The sequence below is a fragment of the Aethina tumida genome, chromosome 1, assembly GCF_024364675.1.
Source record: "Aethina tumida isolate Nest 87 chromosome 1, icAetTumi1.1, whole genome shotgun sequence".
In the NCBI taxonomy this organism is placed as follows: Eukaryota; Metazoa; Arthropoda; class Insecta; order Coleoptera; family Nitidulidae; genus Aethina; species Aethina tumida.
The window spans coordinates 41,205,589-41,226,713 of NC_065435.1; the positions used below are offsets into that span (position 1 = coordinate 41,205,589).

Here is a 21,125-nt window from a genome sequence, read left to right on the forward strand (position 1 = left end):
TTTATTATTATTATTATTAATAGCTTTATGACTTGCTTTATTTTGTTTGTCAACACTCCCTTAAAAGGAATTTGTTACTCGGATTTCATTCAGCGCCATTACCACCTAAAAGAGCTAGAAAGCTACATCTTTAAATTTGTTCAGGCTCATCACGGGGGACCTCGTCCAAATATTTAATCCATCATCCGCCGCCGGAGGTGTTGTCTGTCCATCAGCAAAGCCCTTCGGCCCGGCACGGGGTAGGCAACACATGCGGATTGGACCTCTGACAGCCTCACGGTGGCTTTCGGCACACACTTAGAGCCATTTATGGTCCCCGTGCTGGGATTCTGACCGAGGACCGCTCCAAATTAAGCCGGAGACTTCGCTGTCCCAATTTTATTTGCTCTAATCAAGACATGCAAACAATGCAGAAGGGCCGCGGCATTCGACAACCCCCCATCCCATCCATTGACCCGACTTTAGCTCTTGTTTGGCCCGTCTGGGGTTGCGGACTTTAATTAACAGAAAGTCACAACAACGTTTTTGCCCATGGGTTCTCCATCTGTATCAACAAGACTTAAATTAATTATTACGCCATCGGGGATCGAAAAAACAAACAATAAAAGTGTATTTACAATGGGGAATACTGTGGAAGAACATAAATCGGCACGAAAAAGTTGTAAAATCGAAACGTCCCGGCATAAGCTATCCATAAAAATTCAGCACCGATCCATTAAGTAAATCCCCGACAGTTCTAAAACGTCCGCAGTTGGGCCCTTAAAAATGTAATGAAATCCGAGGGGCGGCGAAGTGACAAGGGGGATGGATTCGCGGTGAACTTATTATGACGTTTCTCCTTCGCCACCGTTAGGCAAATTTGCATATGAAAACGATATTGGAAGCCTGTTGATATCTGCCGGTCGTCTTGCGCGTTTGCGAGAGGAGGCTGCGGCACGCGTTGCCCTGGCGACGGCTTCAGGGGCGTAACGAGCCGGCTCGATTTGGTGAACGGCACGGCCGTTGCCATCTGTGAGAGGGACGTCGAACTAAACTGTGTAAAATGTAGGAATCTACTTTCTGGAGGGGTTTTATAGAATTCTGTTTTGGCTTATTGATTTTTATGGTTAGTTTACAGGAATCTGCACTAAATTAATCCTTTGTTTTGTGATTTTTTACGTTTTGTAATTTAAAAATATTACATTATTAATTGTAATTTCCTTTCATGCAGTTTCCATGCATGTTAAATTCATTGCATGCACTTAATTTTTAATTATCTGATTAAATAAAATATTCTTTTTAACACTACTCTGATGAATATATTATATTATGCAGGAAATTAAGTGAAAGCAAAATAATTTTAGTCGAATATTTTAAAAATATATATTTTTAATTTGTCCTAGCACTAAAGGAAACATCAATTTGACTAATTGTTTATATTATGACATAAAATCTACGTAGATTATGTTTATTAATTTGTATACTACGTATAATATTAAAGAAAGCTCCTTTGTCGTTTCAATTTCCGGTTTATGCTTTCATTATTTTGATAATGAAGTCAAGCAATAGTTAATATAAAACGACGCGAGTAGAACCAGCACAATTTTCTATTGTTAGGTGTTTTATTAAGGTTCAATTTTTTACTTTTATAATTTGACACATTTATTATTACTTTTTTAATATATTTGTGATGTAATAAAAATGTGCGAAAATTTAATTTGATTAAATACAACATTTTTCATATTCAGTCTTTATTTTTTATTACATTATTAAAATAGAATTCAATAAATTATTATTATTATCTTAAAACTAGCTTATTGACGATGTGATGTTTGTTTTATTCAAATTTATGAAGTTTAGTAGTAGAAACACTTCTAAATAACTTAAATTAGTGTTTTATATTTTATACCCGATAAAATATTAATTGGATCCAAAATCTACATAGAAAAACTTTTAAAAACAAATATTTTTTAATTACTCTTGTCTAAATATTTTAATGAATATATTAGTAAGATAAAAATTAATAATTAAATCATATTTAAAAAGTTTCATCCTGTTAGTCAAGTTATAACGATTATAACAAAAGTCGTTTTGGGTAACCTAAATTCCTAATTAAAAGAGAATATATTACAATGAAACGTGGTCCCAGGTATCAAATTTGCCTCGTCAGTTCTAGTTAGAAATAATAGCGTAATGTGTCTTTCACGTTTATATTCTGTCTTGCAATTAATTTAATATAATTTAGATGATTACTTTATACAATTCAGATAAAATGTTATTGATTTTAAGAAGTAGCCCCAGTTAGAACTCATTTACCAAAGTTAAAGAAAGTTTAAAAGTGATTATCTAACTCCTTATAGAAAACAGTAAAGTTCCTCGACCCAAAAACTTCGCATCCACCATAATTTAAAAACTGATAATAACGGAAATTTAATTTTACATCGATACAATTCTACAAAATCTCTCGGTTAATTGGACTTTTTTTCATAACAATCTGGAGTTTATTCGGGGAAGTTTCGAGAACTTCCCTAAATTGATCCCACCACTTCGCTCCCTTAATTGGAAACTCTACAGATATACTCGAAAACTTCTTAAGACAAACAAAATTCTTTAGTTATACGAACACAGACAAATTTTAAATTAATCAGTCCTGAAAGTTTTCTTATTTTTTTATTTAATTTGCGTTTGTAGTCTATTAAATTTTAATACTAAGTTATTATTAAGTATTCCGTGTATGTAAATAAAGTCGGGCCCAAGGAAAACTGTCTAAATAGAGACATCTCATTATGAATTTACATTCGCGTAAATGTGTATAAAAGAGAAAGTGATAATCTAGTTACGACCCGTGGATTACTTGCTGGCAGTGCAAAAATGAAAACAATAAAATTCATCCAGAGGTTAAGAACAAAGCAAATATTCACTTCAATTACGACGTCTAATTAATTAGTGTGTTTTACGGGTATCAATTTCAGTAAAAACAACAGGTGTATTTATACTGGCAAGGTCAGACATTTTAACTCCTTTCAGTTCATTTTCTTTAATGACATAACTACAATTGGAGGGTTCAAATCTGATTTTTCAGTAGGCAAGAACGGAATAAATCTCGCATAATGAAATTTATTTGCACGATCTGTTTAACATACGACTGTAATATTAATGAGCCTTGAAAAAAGCCGGTTGACAAAAAGGGTCAAATAATGTGAACAAATAAAAGTATGTTGCGGAGCACGGCAGTTTCAGCATCGCTGAATTGAATTATCCACTTTGTGATTTATAACTTTCGTATCCCATTTATTTCAATTATCTGTCTAATGTATGAAATCGCACTGTGTCACAAAATTGAAAAGTTTCATTTCATTTTGCGTTTTATGAGTTTCAACTCGAAAACTAATACGAATTTTAGTGGTTTAATTAGATTTTTTTTTCTGGAGTCCGTTCATTGTGGCATATTTAAGGAAGATAATATGCATGGTGGCTTTAATATTTCCATTCATTTTAAAGAAACCCTAACTTACATTTCCCATTTAAATTGGAAAAGACTTAATTGCTGTTGGAAGATGCGGCAAATTGTTCTTTTATCCTTCTTTCCACTTTCCTAGTCAGTCCTTGAAACCCAATTATAGATTCAAATTGTAAAATTTCGAACCAACGCAAAGAACAAAACCCTTTCAATATTGAATCCCGACAAGCTCACCGAACTATTGTCGTGTTTGCTCGGATAATTAATTTCCTTACTTATTCAACAAAGCCAATTAATCCCCCGGATCTAGACGTGGATTGGAAATAAACTAAAAATCAGCGCGTCAACGGAATTTCAACCGCAAAACGAGAAACATGTTGCCAGAACTCGTACGCCGAATTAGCAATTAAAATTTTTACAAAGCCGTTGTGCTGAGAGAAAAGCGGAAATTAATAGAGCAGAAAACGGGCTCTTAACCACTACTCACGCGAATGACACTTAATCGTGAGAGTGTTTGCGTTGGTCCTGAACTGACGTCGTTCACCCGACAGAAAATTTCATAATTCCAAGTGAATATCAAAGGTACTGAAACCACAAAGACACTGGTTTTGGCACATAATTTACGTTTGTGTTGACTTAATTCACCTCGGCTGACGTACGCGTATATACATTTATTTTATGTTTTTTTTTTTTTTTGCTGCCACTTTAGTTGTGACAAGTTTTGCAATCCGCCTAAACTGTAATTAGTTTTCCTGCAATTTGGGTAATTTAAATTTCGAGTAAAACTGCTAACACACAACAGCACGTCGCCAATTTAAATAAAAAGCTATTAATGATGGGGCACTTGTATAAATATAACGGTGGCTCGGAACAAAGGGAGGTTAATACCGGAGACAATCGACTGTAAGTTTAATCTCTTAATTACAATTATGTTCGCAGTCAATCATCTTTTTTTTGTTTGGTCTCTCGGAATGACGTTAAAAAACTTTTATCGGAAGAAAAGCGGTTAATTGCTTTCTTTTACTTTGTGTTTGCTTAGTCCACAATTTTATATCAAAGCGGGAGACAGAAGGCATGGGACCACAAAAGGTCTCTTCCACGACGATGGACTTAAAAGACACCGGTTTGCTCGTCTTTTTGTGTTTTATACATTGTCTGATCGTGTGAAATTGAGTTCATTCGCCGCCGTGCCAAATGAATCATCGAAAGTCTTCTCAATTGTTAAGTGAAAGGGTCATAATTATCAGATATTTTAGCTTATTATTTATATAAAAATTAAACCTTTTAACAATAATAGAGTTTATTAGTTGTTGTTTATCTGTCTTTGCTTAACAATTAAACATGCGTATACTAAAATTTGTTGTTGTTGTGTTTTGATCGAATTCTAAGAAAAAGAAACTACTGTAACGTATTCAACAATATTAGAAGGAATGATGATACTCGTAAATAATCGGCTCATAAGACACAAATACTAAATCAGTTTTAACGAGAAATTTCATTTTATAACTGTTGGGAATGTCTAAAAGATTTAGAGTAAGAACAGTTGAAAAACGTCTGTTTTGATGCAGTCATAGCTCTGAGATAACTTAAGTTATCTTGACAATTGTTATTGCACCGGCTGGATGAAATATCTTATTTTATAGACTATTTTTATTTAACCTTGAATAATAGATTATAGATAATAGATTTTAAAAACTTTTTTTATAAAGTTTAAAATTAAAATAATGAAGGTTAAAAATGTTAAAAAAGTTGGTTAAAATATTTCCCTGAAATCAGAATTTCATTGTTTCAAATAGTTAAAAAAGTATTAGAAAATGAATGAATTAATTAAATAAACCTGAAATGGACACAAACTAAATTAAAATTTAAAAATATTGACTTTGGAGTATTGAAAAATTAATTTTTATCATTATAAATTTATAATACATGTTAAAAATATTTTAAATAAATGTTTCATAAGGTTTTAAATTTTTTAAAGTTAAATAAGGCAAAATTTTATTGGGTGCCATAAAAATATATAACAAAAAGAAAGAATTAAATAAATTGGAAACTTGAAATCGTTGTAAAATAAATTAAAATTTAATAATATTGAATTTGAAATATTGAAGAATGTTTAAATTATTAAAAACAAATATTATAAATATTGTAAATTATCAAAAATAGTAAAAAACTTATGAATTATAAAATTTTGTTTGGATAACATTTAAAATCATACAAAATGACAATATTTATGCAAAAAGTTAAAAAAAAAGTGTCACCAAAATCATTGAAAATAGAATTTTATTGTTTTAAATTGTCAAAATATATATAAAAATTAAAGAATTAAATAAATTGGAGATTTGAAACATGTGTAAAAGAAAATAAAATGACAAATCATTACGATGAATCAAAACAAATGGTACAGCCGATGTAAATAGAAAAAAATGGAAAAAGAACTATAGATAGAATATAGAATTTTGTTTGAATTTTTTTGAATCTAATATCTTAAAGGACTAATTAATTTACTTTGAACAAATTACCGAAAACAAACACATATCAACAATGAACTTTGTTTGAAAAATATTTATAATAATTATATGAAAGAAAATATTTAGAATTTTATTATGGTAGAAATTTTGACACAATAGAAATAATTTTCTTTCTCCAAAATTCAATTTGTTAATTTTATTAAAATATTTTTATATCCTTAAAATTGTTAATACATGTTAAAAAGTATTTTACTTTTTTAAATTAAAATAATGAAAGTTAAAAATGTTAAAAAAATTAACTAAAATATTTGCCTGGAAAACAGAATTTCATTGTTTCAAATAGTTAAAAAAATATTTGAAAATGAATGAATGAATAGGAAACCTAAAATTTACACAAAGTAAATTAATTTGAATTGAAAATGAATTTTGTTTGAATAATATGTAAAACCTTATATATCCTTATAAATTAAATAAATACATGTTAAATATATTTTAAACCAATGTTTAATAAGGTTTTTAATTTAAAATAATGAGTGAGAAAATTAAAAAAGTTAAATAAGTCAAAATCTTACCATGAAGGACAAAATTTGATTGGTTACCAAAAAGGTATATAACAAAAAGAATGAAATAAATAAATTGCAAACTTGAAATCTATTTTAATATCTATATAAAATAAATGAAAATTGAATGGTACAGCTGTTGTAAATAGTTAAAAATGATAAAAAACTTAGATAGAATACAGAATTTTGTTTGTAAGCCCTTCTGAGTTTTTTGAGTCCAATATCTTATGGGATTAATTAATTTACCTGGAACAAATTACCGAAAACAAACATATATCAAAGTTGACCGACGCAAACAAGATAACTTACACAAAATATCAAACTAAGATATCCATCACTCACTAGACCACAATAAATCTCAAGTTTTTACCTTCCATTCTCTTATCGCAGCGTACTTAAGGCGTCTATTGATGTTTTTTTCGTCCACGAGCAATTTGAATCTCAAAGGGATCTTCTTTCGGCGGGATTTCGATACATTCGTCTTTCGCCGCCGCCGAATCCACATCGACATGCTAGAATTGCACGAATTGCGGGTACCGAACGTGATAAGGCATGAAATTTATGTATGAATAATGTAATGAATCCTGCCATTATCAATTTTGGTCCAGTGCTAACTGGAACTGAATTCGCGGTTTTTTAGTGGTTTGTATTGTCACCGTGTTGTATTTTACGTTTATCGATTCACCACCGACAGATGAAAGGGTGATTGATCATCAGACATTAGCAAATTAAAGACTTTAATTATTTATACAAATTCTGGTTAAACATTAAAAGCATTAGCATAAAGCATCCAGTAAACGTGAATAAATAATAAAAATAACAAGGTATTTCTTCAAGCATATAATTTTTCCCTTAATATAAATAACTCGTTAAAACCTTGTTTATTTTTAGAGTGAATATTGAATATTAAGTTTCGTTTATATTTACATTTTAATTAAAAGCATGTAGCTAAGTAAGTAATTAAATTTTGAGGCCGTTGTAACTAAAGCAAGTTATATGAGAAATTAATTTCGATAATAATCCAGACAGAAATTCAATTATTATGTATACTGATTAATACTTAAGGCTTTTTGAAATCAAATTAATGAATGGCGTATTAAAATAATAAACTGCGATAATGGACTTTTATCATGGCTCAAAAAACATTCCCACAAAATCTGTGAATTGCTCAAATACTCAAATTTCTCGAACGAATAAATACATAAATCGAGAAACGCTGAATTAAATGGTTTTCCAAACACCCAGAAATGACGGAAACAAAATCCGTTTGACCTTTGTTTTAAGACTGTTCACACAAAATCTGTAAAATGTTTTGAAGTTAAAATCGGACCAATAAACACCCAAATCAATAACTGATCAAGGAATGCGAATTAAATGGTTTTCTTAATACCAAGAACGAGCGAAACAAAATCCATTCGACCTTTGCTTTTTAAGACGTTTTGAAATAATAACAGGAAGCTAAATTTAGATATGAACGAGAAAAGTTTACCAGGATACAAGTGTCGTCGGGATTCAGATTACAAATTTCATACCTGTCTCAGTTTGTAACATTTGGAAACGCGTGCAAGAGAAAATTGAATGAATAAAGTTAAATGTTGGACTGTGTATTAAATTAAGCATCGGAAACAGTGTTTACGTAATGAAAACAATTTTTGTAGTTTTATTTTTTTAAAGGATTTATGTTGAAAAAATAATCATGCAAAAAAAAATATTAAAAGGGATAAAAAAGTTGTGTATTACAGAATTTTGTTTGAATAATATTTAAAACCGTATGAGTTGTCAATATTTATGTAATAATTATGTTTAAAAACATCAAATATTCAGAATTTTATTAATTTAATTTTTATTTATTTATTTATTTATTTATTTATCCTCTTTTCAGAATTTAGTTGGATAATTTTGTTGGAATATTTTTACATCCTTATAAATTGATATATGTTAAAAACTATTTTAAACATTAGTTTAATCATGTTTAAGAATGAGTTTTTGGATATCATCAAATTCTCAGCTTAAAAAACTAGTTTACTTTGTTTTTTATTGGCAAAAAATATATATGAAAAATAAATGAGTTAAATGAATTGGAATTTACGTAAACTAAATTAATATTGAAGAATATAAAAATATGTAAATTTTTAAAATTAATAAATTAAATTAAATTGAAAACTTGAAAATGATATAAACTAAATTAAAGCTAAAGAATTCTGAACTATTTAATCCAATACTTTTGTCTAAAGCAAGAAATATTCCGAAATTTAAAATTAAAAAAAATCTTAATAAATAATAAAAGGCAAATTAATTAACTGAAGAGCGTAATTTTGACAGATGATATTCGGAGAAAAACAAAAAGTATTTTTTATTTAAAAATAAAATAGATATATAAAAATACCTATGCCGGACGAATTTTTGTGTTCCTCGCTTAATAAAGGATTTATGTTGTAAAAGGGATAAAAAATTGTGGATTACAGAATTTTGTTTGAATAATATTTAAAACCCTATGAGTCAATATTTATGTAATAATTATATTTGAAAACATCAAATATTCAGAATTTTATTAATTTAATTTTTATTTATTAAACATAATCTCCTCTTTACAGAATTTAGATGGATAAATTTGTTGGAATATTTTTAAATCCTCATAAATTGATGATATATGTTAAAAAATATTTTAAACATCAGTTTAATCATGTTAAGAACGTAGGAAAAATTAAATTAAAAAATGGGCATCAAATTCTCTCCTTAAAAAATAGTTTATTTTGCTAAATTGGTTACTTAAACTAAATTAATATTGAAGAATATAAAAACTGAAGTATTAAAAAATTTTAAATTAAAATAAATAATATAAATATTGATAATTGTTAAAAAAAACAACAGGATTATATACCATAATTTTGTTTTTAACATAATAAATATTCAAAAATTTAAAATTTAAATTCCTTAAAAATTTGAAAGATTCTTGGATTGTCAAGTTTTAAATTGTTCATTATTAATAAATCAAATTAAATTGAAAACTGAACAGTATAATGCAATATTTTTGTCATAAAACAAGAAATATTCAGAAATTTAAAACTTAAATTTGTCAATAAATAATAAAAGGCAAATTAATTAATTGAAAAAAGTAAAATTTACAGCTTCTGGAACAGATTCTTACCATTGTAACGTATTGACGTGGCACATCACTGAAGAAAATTTCATTTATTTCAAAACCAAATAAATAAATAAAAATACCTATGCCCGACGATTTTTTTTTGTTGTTCGCTTAATAAATAAAACGGTTGATCGGCCACTAAAAGAGATCGTTTGCATCACCACACTCATATTAATTTGTATCTATGCAGAAAAATAAACTTAAATATCGACATGAAAAGTTTACCAGGATATGAATGCTATGGGCGATTCGTATTTGTCCACTTGTTACATTTCAATGTGAAAATATTTACATGAATAAGAGGGAATCGATAAAATATGGGAATATTTGCAGGATACGCTCGCATTCTATGAATTGAGATCGCTTGACCGGAAATGAAAATTAAAAATTGATGCGGATGACTACGAGCAATTACCTGGGAACTGCGATGCCACTGCTTCGGCGAAATTTCATTAACAAATGTTTCGATCAAATAAATGTATGAATTAGTAAATTTTCAGCCGGTTCAGCCGTTTTATTTTGATGTTCCGGTTCAATTAATAGAGATATCCAGATGTTTATATTGGGAATGTAACTCGAACCAACAGAAACAACAGTAATACGATACGGTTGATTTTTATTCTAAACCACTTAGAGCAAATTGTGTGTTATTTGCCAAAACTAAATTTAGCTATTGACATAAAATAGTCAAACGGCGTACGAACGCCATTAAGATAAAAATTGTAAATTTCATATTTGTCCCAGTTGGTACATTTCAATGTGAAAACATTTGCATGAACAATAGGAATCGATGAAATATGGTAAAATTGCTCGTTCGCTGTAAATTGAGAAAAAACGCCGGACCCTAATTGAATTTAAATATCGAGAACTCTATTTCGCGTGTGTTACATATCCGAAATGTGATTTACATGTACTCTTTATTTAGTTAATTTAACATATTAAAAAAGAAATATCGGAACTTGTCGCATGATGATGAATGGATTCGAACGTTTGATATTGCTGTAAATAAATAAATTAATGTTTATTGATGCAAACATTCAACCGTAACAGTATTAATTTTAAAATTATGTAAATAATGAGGAGTTACGTCACAAATGTAAAAACAGCACCAAAATAAATAAGCTCATTTGAGTGACTTTTTACGAAGAACCCTTTCCACATTTATTCGCCCCCATTTAAATATATACTTTTTCGTGTGTTTTTTTGGTCATTTGTCAGTTTTAATGTTTCGCCTTGAGAACAATTTTTTCGATCGACTTTTATTTGCTTTCGCCATTTCTCGCGCTTATTCCACGTCAAAAGGAAACGTTCCGAAGTGGTCGGGGAGCAAACAAAAACTCGAACACAAGTACATTTAATCCGCGAGTGGTGTTCCAAGTCGTTGGGGAAACGACGCGAGAAAATCTGGGGAAATCATCATAAAAAATGTGGTGTGTATATGTACAAATTCGAATTTGTGTGTCACTGTAAAAAATAAACATGTAATTACTTCGGCGACTAGATTATGTCACTGTGAAGCTTTCTGCGGATGCACCATGCATGGCTCAAAGTGAATAGCATTTAATCCTCTTGGAAAACAGCTGTATAAATATTTAAAGTTTAATAATGTTGTGTGTAGCTAAAACCCAATTAATTTTCGTCGGCAGCTGTGCCGTTTATTGCACTGACGATTGTAGACATCGGAAACTCTTTGAATCCAATTACAAAGTCAAACTTGACGTGCAGCTTTCCGGCCATAAAAAATATATTACATAAGTTCGAAGTTATAATCAAGTAAAGTTCAATCTGCTTCTGTTTCGTTAATGTAAATGTGAATGTTCCCTTACAAATTGCGTCAGCTCAAGGTGGAAACCACCTGCAACACACCACTTTTCGCTTTGATGTTCGATTTCCACTTCGAAGACTTTGGTAAATATTTAATTTTCGTGATTCTTTTACGAATTATTAATCTATATATTAAAGGTCTGGAACTAAAATTACACAACGAAATGAACGTTTCGTTCGTCAGTTATATTATGGGCCATTAAATTAAATCATGGTTGGTTAAATTAGACTGTTTATTTAAGGAATTGTGTAAATAATAATCTACATAAGAAAATTAAAAATTAAAAAAAAAATGTTATTTTATTTTGTGAATTTGGTCACATTTTATTCTCGGTTCATTCTTAATTTATCTGTTGTTTAGTACCGTAGATTGTCTCAAAGAAGACCTTCTTCTGATAATTTGGCTATTATAACAATTATGGAGTAATGGTAATCTGAGTCAACAACAACTAAGCCAAATGAATGTCAGAAAGTAAAGCAAATTTTTAAAATTTAAATAATTTTTGTCCTGTTTATTATGTCCAAAAAAATGTATATTAAAAATTAACTTTCCTTTATAAATTTACCATTACATAGTTAAACAGTAAAAAAAAATAATGAGTTTAATTCTACTGATGATTATTTGTTTTGGGTTGACAAAAAGTAGAGCAACTTATGCTATAATTTGTAATTAGTATTTTAATATATTGTAAAATTTTCACCTTTATGATTAATTTCCAAACACCTTTTTTCATATGGTCAATAATATTTAGATCCATATTTTGCCAGTCCTCTTGCAAAACCACGACTAAATATTGCTGATAACTATAATCTCTGTATCTTATTTTGTTGTTCACTATGTCCCATAAGTTTTCAATGGAGTTTTAATCGGGAAATTTCCTTAAAAACCACTGGTTCAAATATTTTGAAGAGTGCTTCGGATCATTATCTTGTTAAAAATAAAGTTTTAGCGGCATATTTTATCTGAAAACGGTACCATGTTGTTCCTCAATATTTCTTTACACATAAAACGATCCATGATACCCTCTATTCAAAGGAGAGGATCCATTCCAAATCCCAAAAAACAGCTCCATACTATTACTGACCTGTCGCCATGTTTAACAGTGAGTATGGTAAACTTTCGGTTAAATTTTTCATGAATAGATCGCCTTACATATAAAATCTCATGACTGCAAACCAGATTAAATTTATAATTAATTAATTATAAAATAAATTAATATATACATCTACGCTTTGTGCAGACATTAGTCATTGTAAGCCTGTCTACCATCTGAAGAAGGTTGCATAAACCTGGTCTTAGAGACACAAGACGTGGACCAGTGCAAGGCTCTCAAATTTGGAGACAAAATCATGATATTACTCAGATGCGGTGGTCCCCGCGTTTACCATATTGCAATCCAATTGAAAACGTAGGGGATCATCTGCAAAGACAAATTTACTCTCGAAACCATCTACCTCAAAATTTGGAGTAACTTGCTAAAGTTCTTAGAGAAAAATGGTGAATTGTGGATCACGAATTTATTCATTTATCAATTTTGAGTATGCCAAGGAGGATGGGGCCTGTTTGTAGAGCAAAATGTACCAGTTAAAATTTTTTCATTTTAATTTTAATTAATTTTGTTATTATTGGTTTAAAAACTCTGTGTTGATGTAATTTTGTTCAATTTATGCAGGAGATTCCATTATTTATTAAAACTTATTTTGTATTCTATTTTTTGAAATAATTCTACGCAGCGTAATTACTGAAATGTGATGAAATTTTTAAAAGGGAAAAAGTAACACTATTAACATTTTTAAACATGAAAATACTGAAATACAACAATAAAGCGAAAAATATGAATAGAGTTTTAAATATTATGCTTAATAATTCTTTTAAAAAAATAAATGAGAATTATTTAATCGATAAGTTTACACAAATAAAATTACACGCCGAACTGGGCACTTCATCCATCAATCATAAATGCAAGAAAATCATGCGGTGGTGGGGAAATGAAGTAAATTGGAAGGGGTGTATCATGCATATCACGCTTAATGGCATCTCTTGAGAGATTTGCCGGTTACGGTGGCCGTCTGGTAACCGTACCGCGAACCTGAAACGCCAATATCAATTACTAGCAGATGACTCTTGACTGCCGGCCCAACGTCATATACTGTACCCGTTATATATCGATTTTGTGGAGGATTATCCAATTTTCTGACGTGACGTATATTATTTTGTAATGTAGAAAACGCCCGCAGCGATGGGGGTATAATGCCGTTTTCTATTCCGATGTTGGAATGTGGATTTCGTGTATTATTTCATAACCAGATTGACATCAAAGTGCGATGCTTTTCATGCTGCTCCTTTTTATTGACGTCTCACATTTTTATCAGTTCTTTGGTTAATTCAATTTTAAATTACAGCTGCCTTCTAGCATTTAAATATTTAGATGTCGATGTAGGTTACACTAAAGTAGGAAAACAGATAAAATTTAAATGGCACGTTTTATTAGTATGTGTACGAATATTTACAAAATAAAGTTCTACGTCAACTTTATATGAGATCTAAATTCACTAAAATAAAATACTCTACAGAAGTATAAAATATAAATAACAAGTTAAGCTTTAATTATGCACTTCTAGCAGGCTAAAGACAATGGATACTTCGTATAAAGCTGTCTCATATTAGTTATTTTTCTAAATACAAAGGAGTTTTCGGTATTTACTCCCAAAAGACATAATAAGGATAAAATGTATAGACAAAAAAGGAACAAAAGGTGTTTACGAAATAAACGAAAAAAGTATATATTTCCCAGATAGATTTAGTAAGGGTTCAATAAATATAACCTTTGAGGAATAAACTGTAGAGTTTCCTGGTTTTAGCAATATAAATTTTTCAATAAGAGAATAAAATGCTTTGTGCAGAATGAGAAAATATCACAATAACATTTAAAGAACGTGTAAAAAATTTATTTCCTAACGTTAAATTTCAATCCAATAAAAATTGTTTTTAGTTACAATTTTCTTTTCGTACATTTACAATGTAGATACTGAATAAAATGAAATACCCTCGCAGACAAAACTTTCCCGCAGAATTTACGGCAATCCTTTTGTCGAGGAACGGAACAAATTTTTATAGGTATTTACAAAATAAAGGGAAAAGTATGCCCTCCGCACAAACTTTGTCTGTGTTCGATAAATACAAACTGCCGGAAGTATATATGAGAGAAATTTCCCGTCAAATTGTTTGCGGCAATATAAATCATAAGGATAAGGTAATAAACCACGAAATAATATTGGCCGAATTGTCGGCGCGGTGAAATAGTAAAAGTTTCGGACACCGGAAAAAGAAAATTACATGTAAATTATCATATCGAATTTAAATATGTAGGCCGCTTTGGGTTTCTGGTGTCCCGATTCGATTTCAGAACACGTCTCCCCATGAATTTTATATCAGTTTTCAATTTTCACGGTAATGGCATTAATTTTTATGGTTCGGTCCTTGTAAAAGCGGTCGTGCAAAAATAGAAGACAACTCATTCCCAAGTCTAATCCTAATGTAAGTCGTAGAGTGCATTCTAGTACGTGGCTTTTACAACATACTCGATAAAATGTCGAAAGCTAAGCAGTAAATTGAGAATAAATTTTGTTCAAGTTTACGGAAAATGCGCCGTGGCAAATATATTTTTCGACAAGAGGGCCGTAAACCCGTTTGAAGTCAAATTCAAAGAAGTATATTAAAAGGGGGAAGTCGCTGTTTTTTTAGCAATTTGCCTGTTGCATGCTTTTATAAAATGATTTTCATGTTATTAAATTATTTTATAAAGAATTACTTGAAAATAGTAATTATTCTAAGAAAACTCCACAAAAATATACTGTGGAAAATTTGAATTTCCTGAATTTGAATTGATTTAAAAATATTTTTAATATGTTTATTTTATTTTATTTTTTTTATATATTTAATATGATATGAATTGATTCCATTTCCTGTAAAATTCGGTTCAGTCTTAATTTTTAGCTGTTGTTTAGCACCGTAAAAGGAGGTCTCCTTTTGAATTCTGAGTATGCCAAGGAGGGTGGGAGCTGTTCGTAGATCAAGAGGGGAGCAACCAAGTATTGATTGGAAAAATGTACCGTTAAGATTTTATTTTTAGTTTTAATTAATTTTGTTTTATTAACTTCCCAAATTATTCGGTGATATTACATTTTTTACTGTCTTAAAATTTAAATAATTCAAATTATCCACTTCAAAAGACCATCGTAAATATTTATAACAGAAATACATGCTTGTATCATCTCTTATATCCTTTTGCAAGAATTTTGTCCAAAACTTCCATGATTTCCTTAGGGAGGACTGAATTGATTTAAAACTTGTCGAACTCAAACATATACAATATTTCTTATTACACAAATCGAATGTGGTATTTATAGTATCCATTTCAATCATGGAAAACAAAAATTAAATTATAATAAACATATTGTAAAAGGAAATGCTAAATTTGCCAGTTAGATACAAACAATAAATTTCATTTTCTAATGGTGGACAAAGCAGCACATAGTTTAAATAAACCAATCAGCAGATTAAAATCTACAAAGTGTAAAGGCAGATTACCAATGGCTTTCCGTAAGCGACTTTGCTTGTATGGAACGGCATCCTAAATACACATTATAGTTTACAACCACTAATCATTGGGGAAGTTTATAGGTTCGTATTTTTCCCCATTTTAATTTTAATCTCGCAAGGTTATGTTAATTGTGGTTACAATTTTGTGCAAACCAATTAATTTCGTAATATCAATTTTGTAAACATCACATAATTTATATTTTATATTTACCATTAAATAAATTAAACGTCGTAAAATTTTATGATTCAATTTCATGCAGTTAAAATAGATTTGCCAGGGACAGATAATCGATTAATTTTTATTGGATTAATTTGTCTGGGAACTTCTCAAGAAATTATAACTTAATCTCGGTGTATTAATTGAATTTTATCTATTTAAGGCCACAAGTTTAGTTTATTTATTCAATTTTCTGTGATGTGCAAAAAGTGTTTTAGTTTCATTAATTTTCCACTTTTAAAGCTCTTTTAATACTGTGGACGTGAGAAAATTTATTAAATTATAAATTTAGGGAGGATTAAGATTAACCCCCCCTCAAAATAATTAAATTATTTTAATTTTAGTAATTGAAAACTGATTTAATTTTTTAATATAATATCTAATTTTGTATGTATACTTCAATCATAAAATGTGGTAGATTACGCTGTCAGTTTTTAATGTTATTATTTTTAATAATCATAAAAATATTAATTTTTTTGTTTATACTTGCTGCAAGTAGATTTATGTTTATTACGTGTCCCGTAATTTATTATAAAAATTATATTCACGTGTATTTAATTTGTTTATTAATTATAATTACTTAATTTTTGTAATTAAATGAAATATATTAGTGACAAAAACTATTTTAAAAAGTATTTAAATTAATTTGAACTTGAATATGAATTATTATTACAAAAATTCATAAAATATATTTTTAAAAATTCTTTTATTTTACAATATTTTATAAGGTGTTTAAATTTAAAAATAATTTTATGTATTTTATATATGATTTTAATAATTATCATAAATTTTCTTTAATATAAAGATTACTTTACGTATTATAAAAATTAATAAATCGTATTAAAATTGTGTAATATTTTGTAGGGTTAAAAAATTTGACAATAATTGTATGTACGTTATTTTTTGTTTATATACTTTCCAATAATCCCTATGGGGACTTAAATGTTTTTTTTACTTAAAGAGCAACATTATATGTACTTCTAAATCTTTTATACTCTGTAGATCCGAAGTCAGATAGAGTTCAGGATACATTATTCATTTCGAGAATGAGTAACATTTTCAACGAGAAGAATTTGTAGGGCTAACAAATTTCCTCTCCTACGAATTCAGCGATCACGTGCCTCGAAAGAAACTAAAGCAATAAATTTGTTCTGAGACATATTTAATCCTATTAGTAAGTGTCGCGTGGAAATCTATTTAAACTGCTGTAAAATATATTGAAGCAATGAGAAATTATTGCTGAAACAAACCGGGCTCCTGCGTCGGAATAGTAATCAGCTCAGGGAAGATAATTAACACTCTCTTATTTGAAAAACTGCGTCACGCGAAAATTAAATCTGGCAAACGCTTAAAATGTTATTATCAATGGCCAGGACCGAAATTGCGTGCGGGATTTAATGCCGGTCAAAAGCCAATATTGATCATCTCAATCGTCCGTTGTGTGAACAGAATTCGTTACGAGATGAAGTATTTCCGGCATTTCGAAATGAAACGGCGGCAAAAATTCGTCTCTCTGTGCAACGTTATAATATGAGCAAATAACTGTGTCATTTTGAGCGTTTAACGGGGGCTCAAAGCGTGCACGCTTTCGTTCCCCATACGGTGTTTATTGTAATCGAAGTTTGTGCATTTTTGGCGAGAATAATTAGAAGGTCGATCGTTTATAAATGAGGTGGCAAATGCAATTTCCACATCGGCTCTTTTAATTACGTTCGGTGGACTGTTTCATCGAGCCTGACATGTGTGCCACCTTTGAATAAAAATCATAATGACTTTTATTAAATTGGATTTGTTAAATGGCAATTAAAATTGTGTGACCGGTTTCGGGTAAATATAATTAACTCATCTATAAGCAATCAATATTGATTGACTGATTGATTGATATGGTAAATCTAGATTAAATTACATTTAGATCAAAAGATTTTCGTTACATTAAACCTCAACGCTCGTGTGCAAGTTATAATACAGGACAGATTCGTCCCGAAATCCCGGAATCGATAATTAATTGTTGATTCTGGCGAATAATCCACATGAAATCAGATGAATATTTATCAATAACCACAAACAGATCTGTCAGGGGTCCGCTCACTAATGAAAATCGATGCCAAGCTTTAATACAGAACAACCGGTTCAATTAAACAAAGTCATTGGCCTACCCCAGTGATCGTGACATACCCTTAATGTCTTCAATCCAGTCTAGACCTACATAAATCATCAAGTTCCCTGTAAAAGGTACACAAAAAATCACCCCTGTCAATAAACTTAAACGCAATAACTTCCAGACTATTAGCCATACACGCATTGAATGTATAATTCAAGTTTCGGCTTTGAAAGTTTCGCACACACCTCCTGGTACCCCACAACTTTATCGGAGAAAAAATTAGAATGCGAACGCTGATGAAAATTTTTTATTGTTGCTTTTATGAATACGACACGTTTCACATAAAATCAATAATCTGGTGACCAAAATTTTGCCACTTTATTGCCGGCGCAAAAAATTATAAACCCACATACTCATAAAACTTTCGATATAAAACACACGCAATAAGCCAAAATGTTCTCCAGGCGGTTAATTCACATTAGAACAACGTACGCATTTCGAATGCTCATATGGATGCTGTCAGTGGCAAACTGAAAGACTGAAACGTGATTTATATACCTATTGATTCGATCGAAGTCTCTCGGTGGACAAAGTCTCAAGATTTCCATAATTCGGTCTCGAGGTTCGTGGTATGAAATTGAGTTTTACATTGTATATGTAAACAAAGGGACACTCCTGCATGTGGATATGATTCCCATGTATATAAAATTATCGTCGATTCATGCATTTAATATAACCAACCCCCACTGAAATTAAAAATAGCTGACAAGAGTAAAATACTAATTGCGAGTATTGAAGCCGACAGTGTTGTCGTGTGCATTAGTGAGAGAAAATTGTGTTATAGCTTCCTGTACATTTGTGAAAATGTGTGAAATGGCGTAGAGATTGAAAGAACATGCTGATTGAGCACATTCACAAAAAAAATGGAAAACTACAGTTTCCTGTGTTCAAGAGTCTTCCATTGGAAATTGAAAATGTACATGCAATTAAACAAAATTATAATGAAAAAAAATTCGATCGATTTTCGTAGTTAGACTCGGCCTATTTGTCTAAGTTTACTTTTGCATAGCACTAGAGTGGTCTCAAACAATATTTCTACGATTTATAGGTCTCTCAGTTACTCACCTCGCCTAAGACAGCCTAAAAGAAACAGATGGTTTTTGAAATTGCAGCAAATACGTGTTAAAATTATTACAATCAATAAATGTTTTATATTGGTCCGTCACAAATCAGGGTTTATTATTTTTTAACTGCACCAAATAACACGTCGTCCAATTCCGAGCAGTAAATTCAAAAGTCTGCTGACAAAAAGAAAGTCAATTTAACTTAAATGTTTGTTATAGTAGTTTTGTCCTGTGAACTCCAAACAAAAGTTTTATTACAGTTATTGGTTTAGCGTACTATATTTATCTTTTATAAACAAACTTCTCCGGCTGAATGTTGTTTTCAATACAGAACTATTAAGCTAATCAGTTGCTACATTCGCCGTTTATTGGTGTTCATCAAATTAACACGTTCCCAATATAATTTTTCTGATTAAGAAAAGTTTGGATTGTGTACTTTTGCTATCTGAAAAAGATACGGTGGACTTCCTGTGGAAGACAAAGAACAATATGGGAAGGTGGTGACTATGCCTGGTTGTCACATATGTTGTAATTCTTGCTATAAATTTGACAACCAACATTTTGATCCAAAATTATATATTTACATAAAACTATTATTTAAACAGCTTAAATCTCCAATAACTAATAATTATTATTTATTATAACGTATTTTATTTTTATCGTTTCGTGATTGATTTTAGAAGGCTAAATATATAAATTTCATTCACTGCCCCAACAAAACATAAAAAAACATTTCCTGGTATTGAAGTTGGCACCAAAATACTTCCAATATAAAGCTGACTGGCCAGATCACATGGGCGAGTCACGTGCCAATTGCACGGTTGTTATATTGCCTCACATTCTGCCATCTGGATTGTTTTTTCATGTTTTTTCTACACTTAATACAAATAGAACTGATTACAGACTATTCATGGGCATCTCTGCCAAAGATTCGGAGGTCGAAAGGCGACGAGTTTATCTGAAATTTGATTGTTAATAGTTATTTAATTCGTCTGCGATTCTTTATTCCATTTAGTCACTTTAAATTGGTCATTTTCTTTGAGTGGACTTTTAATAAAGTATGGTAGATACGCTGATGTAGGAAAATAGGTTTTACTGCAAAAGGTGCCAGAATTCAGTAGTTCATGATCTAGCAATGCCTATATTTTATGAGCAACGAATGAATGAGCTCATAGAACTGGCACGAGACGTTAGGAAAACCCTAATTCAAGCAAGTTATGGGAACAGAATAATTTCCCACAGATCGTTAATTTTGAATAAATTGTTGAAAGATTTGATTTAAATAAAATTTGCTAGGCAGTGTTTTACTTTTTACGTAACAAAAATATTTTATTAAATTGTTTCTTATTTTTAATAAATAACTAAACAAATCAAATTGTCAAAAACAACAAAATATACCGAACATATTTTTTATTGCTTTATTTAAATTTTCGGTTGAAAAATTACGAAATTTGATATAAAGTTGTGTCGAATTATTTTAGTAGAAATAAATTTGAACTTATATTAATGAGTTTTATGTATGAGACAACAAAGAACTGTCAAAAGTGTCAAGCACAGTCTGTAGGGAAATTAAAATTAATGTCTGTTATAACGTAGCTTGTCAATTATGTTTATTTTTCAGATTTAATAGATATATTATTTATA

At 29.9% G+C, this 21,125-nt stretch overlaps 2 protein-coding genes across 2 annotated transcripts in view; one reads left to right on the plus strand and one right to left on the minus strand.

Annotated features, from left to right (window-relative positions):
• Window positions 1–21,125, minus strand: part of LOC109609633 (inactive dipeptidyl peptidase 10) — a 187,205-nt gene that overhangs the window by 133,073 nt on the left and 33,007 nt on the right. The window contains exon 2 of the mRNA XM_049961319.1: window positions 19,483–19,497. Coding sequence (XP_049817276.1) covers window positions 19,483–19,497 — 15 coding nt within the window. The remainder of the gene's footprint in view (window positions 1–19,482; window positions 19,498–21,125) is intronic.
• The window catches only part of LOC109595886 (ejaculatory bulb-specific protein 3), a 117,866-nt gene that overhangs the window by 25,684 nt on the left and 71,057 nt on the right, over window positions 1–21,125 (plus strand). The gene's annotated exons all lie outside the window — the stretch shown is intronic.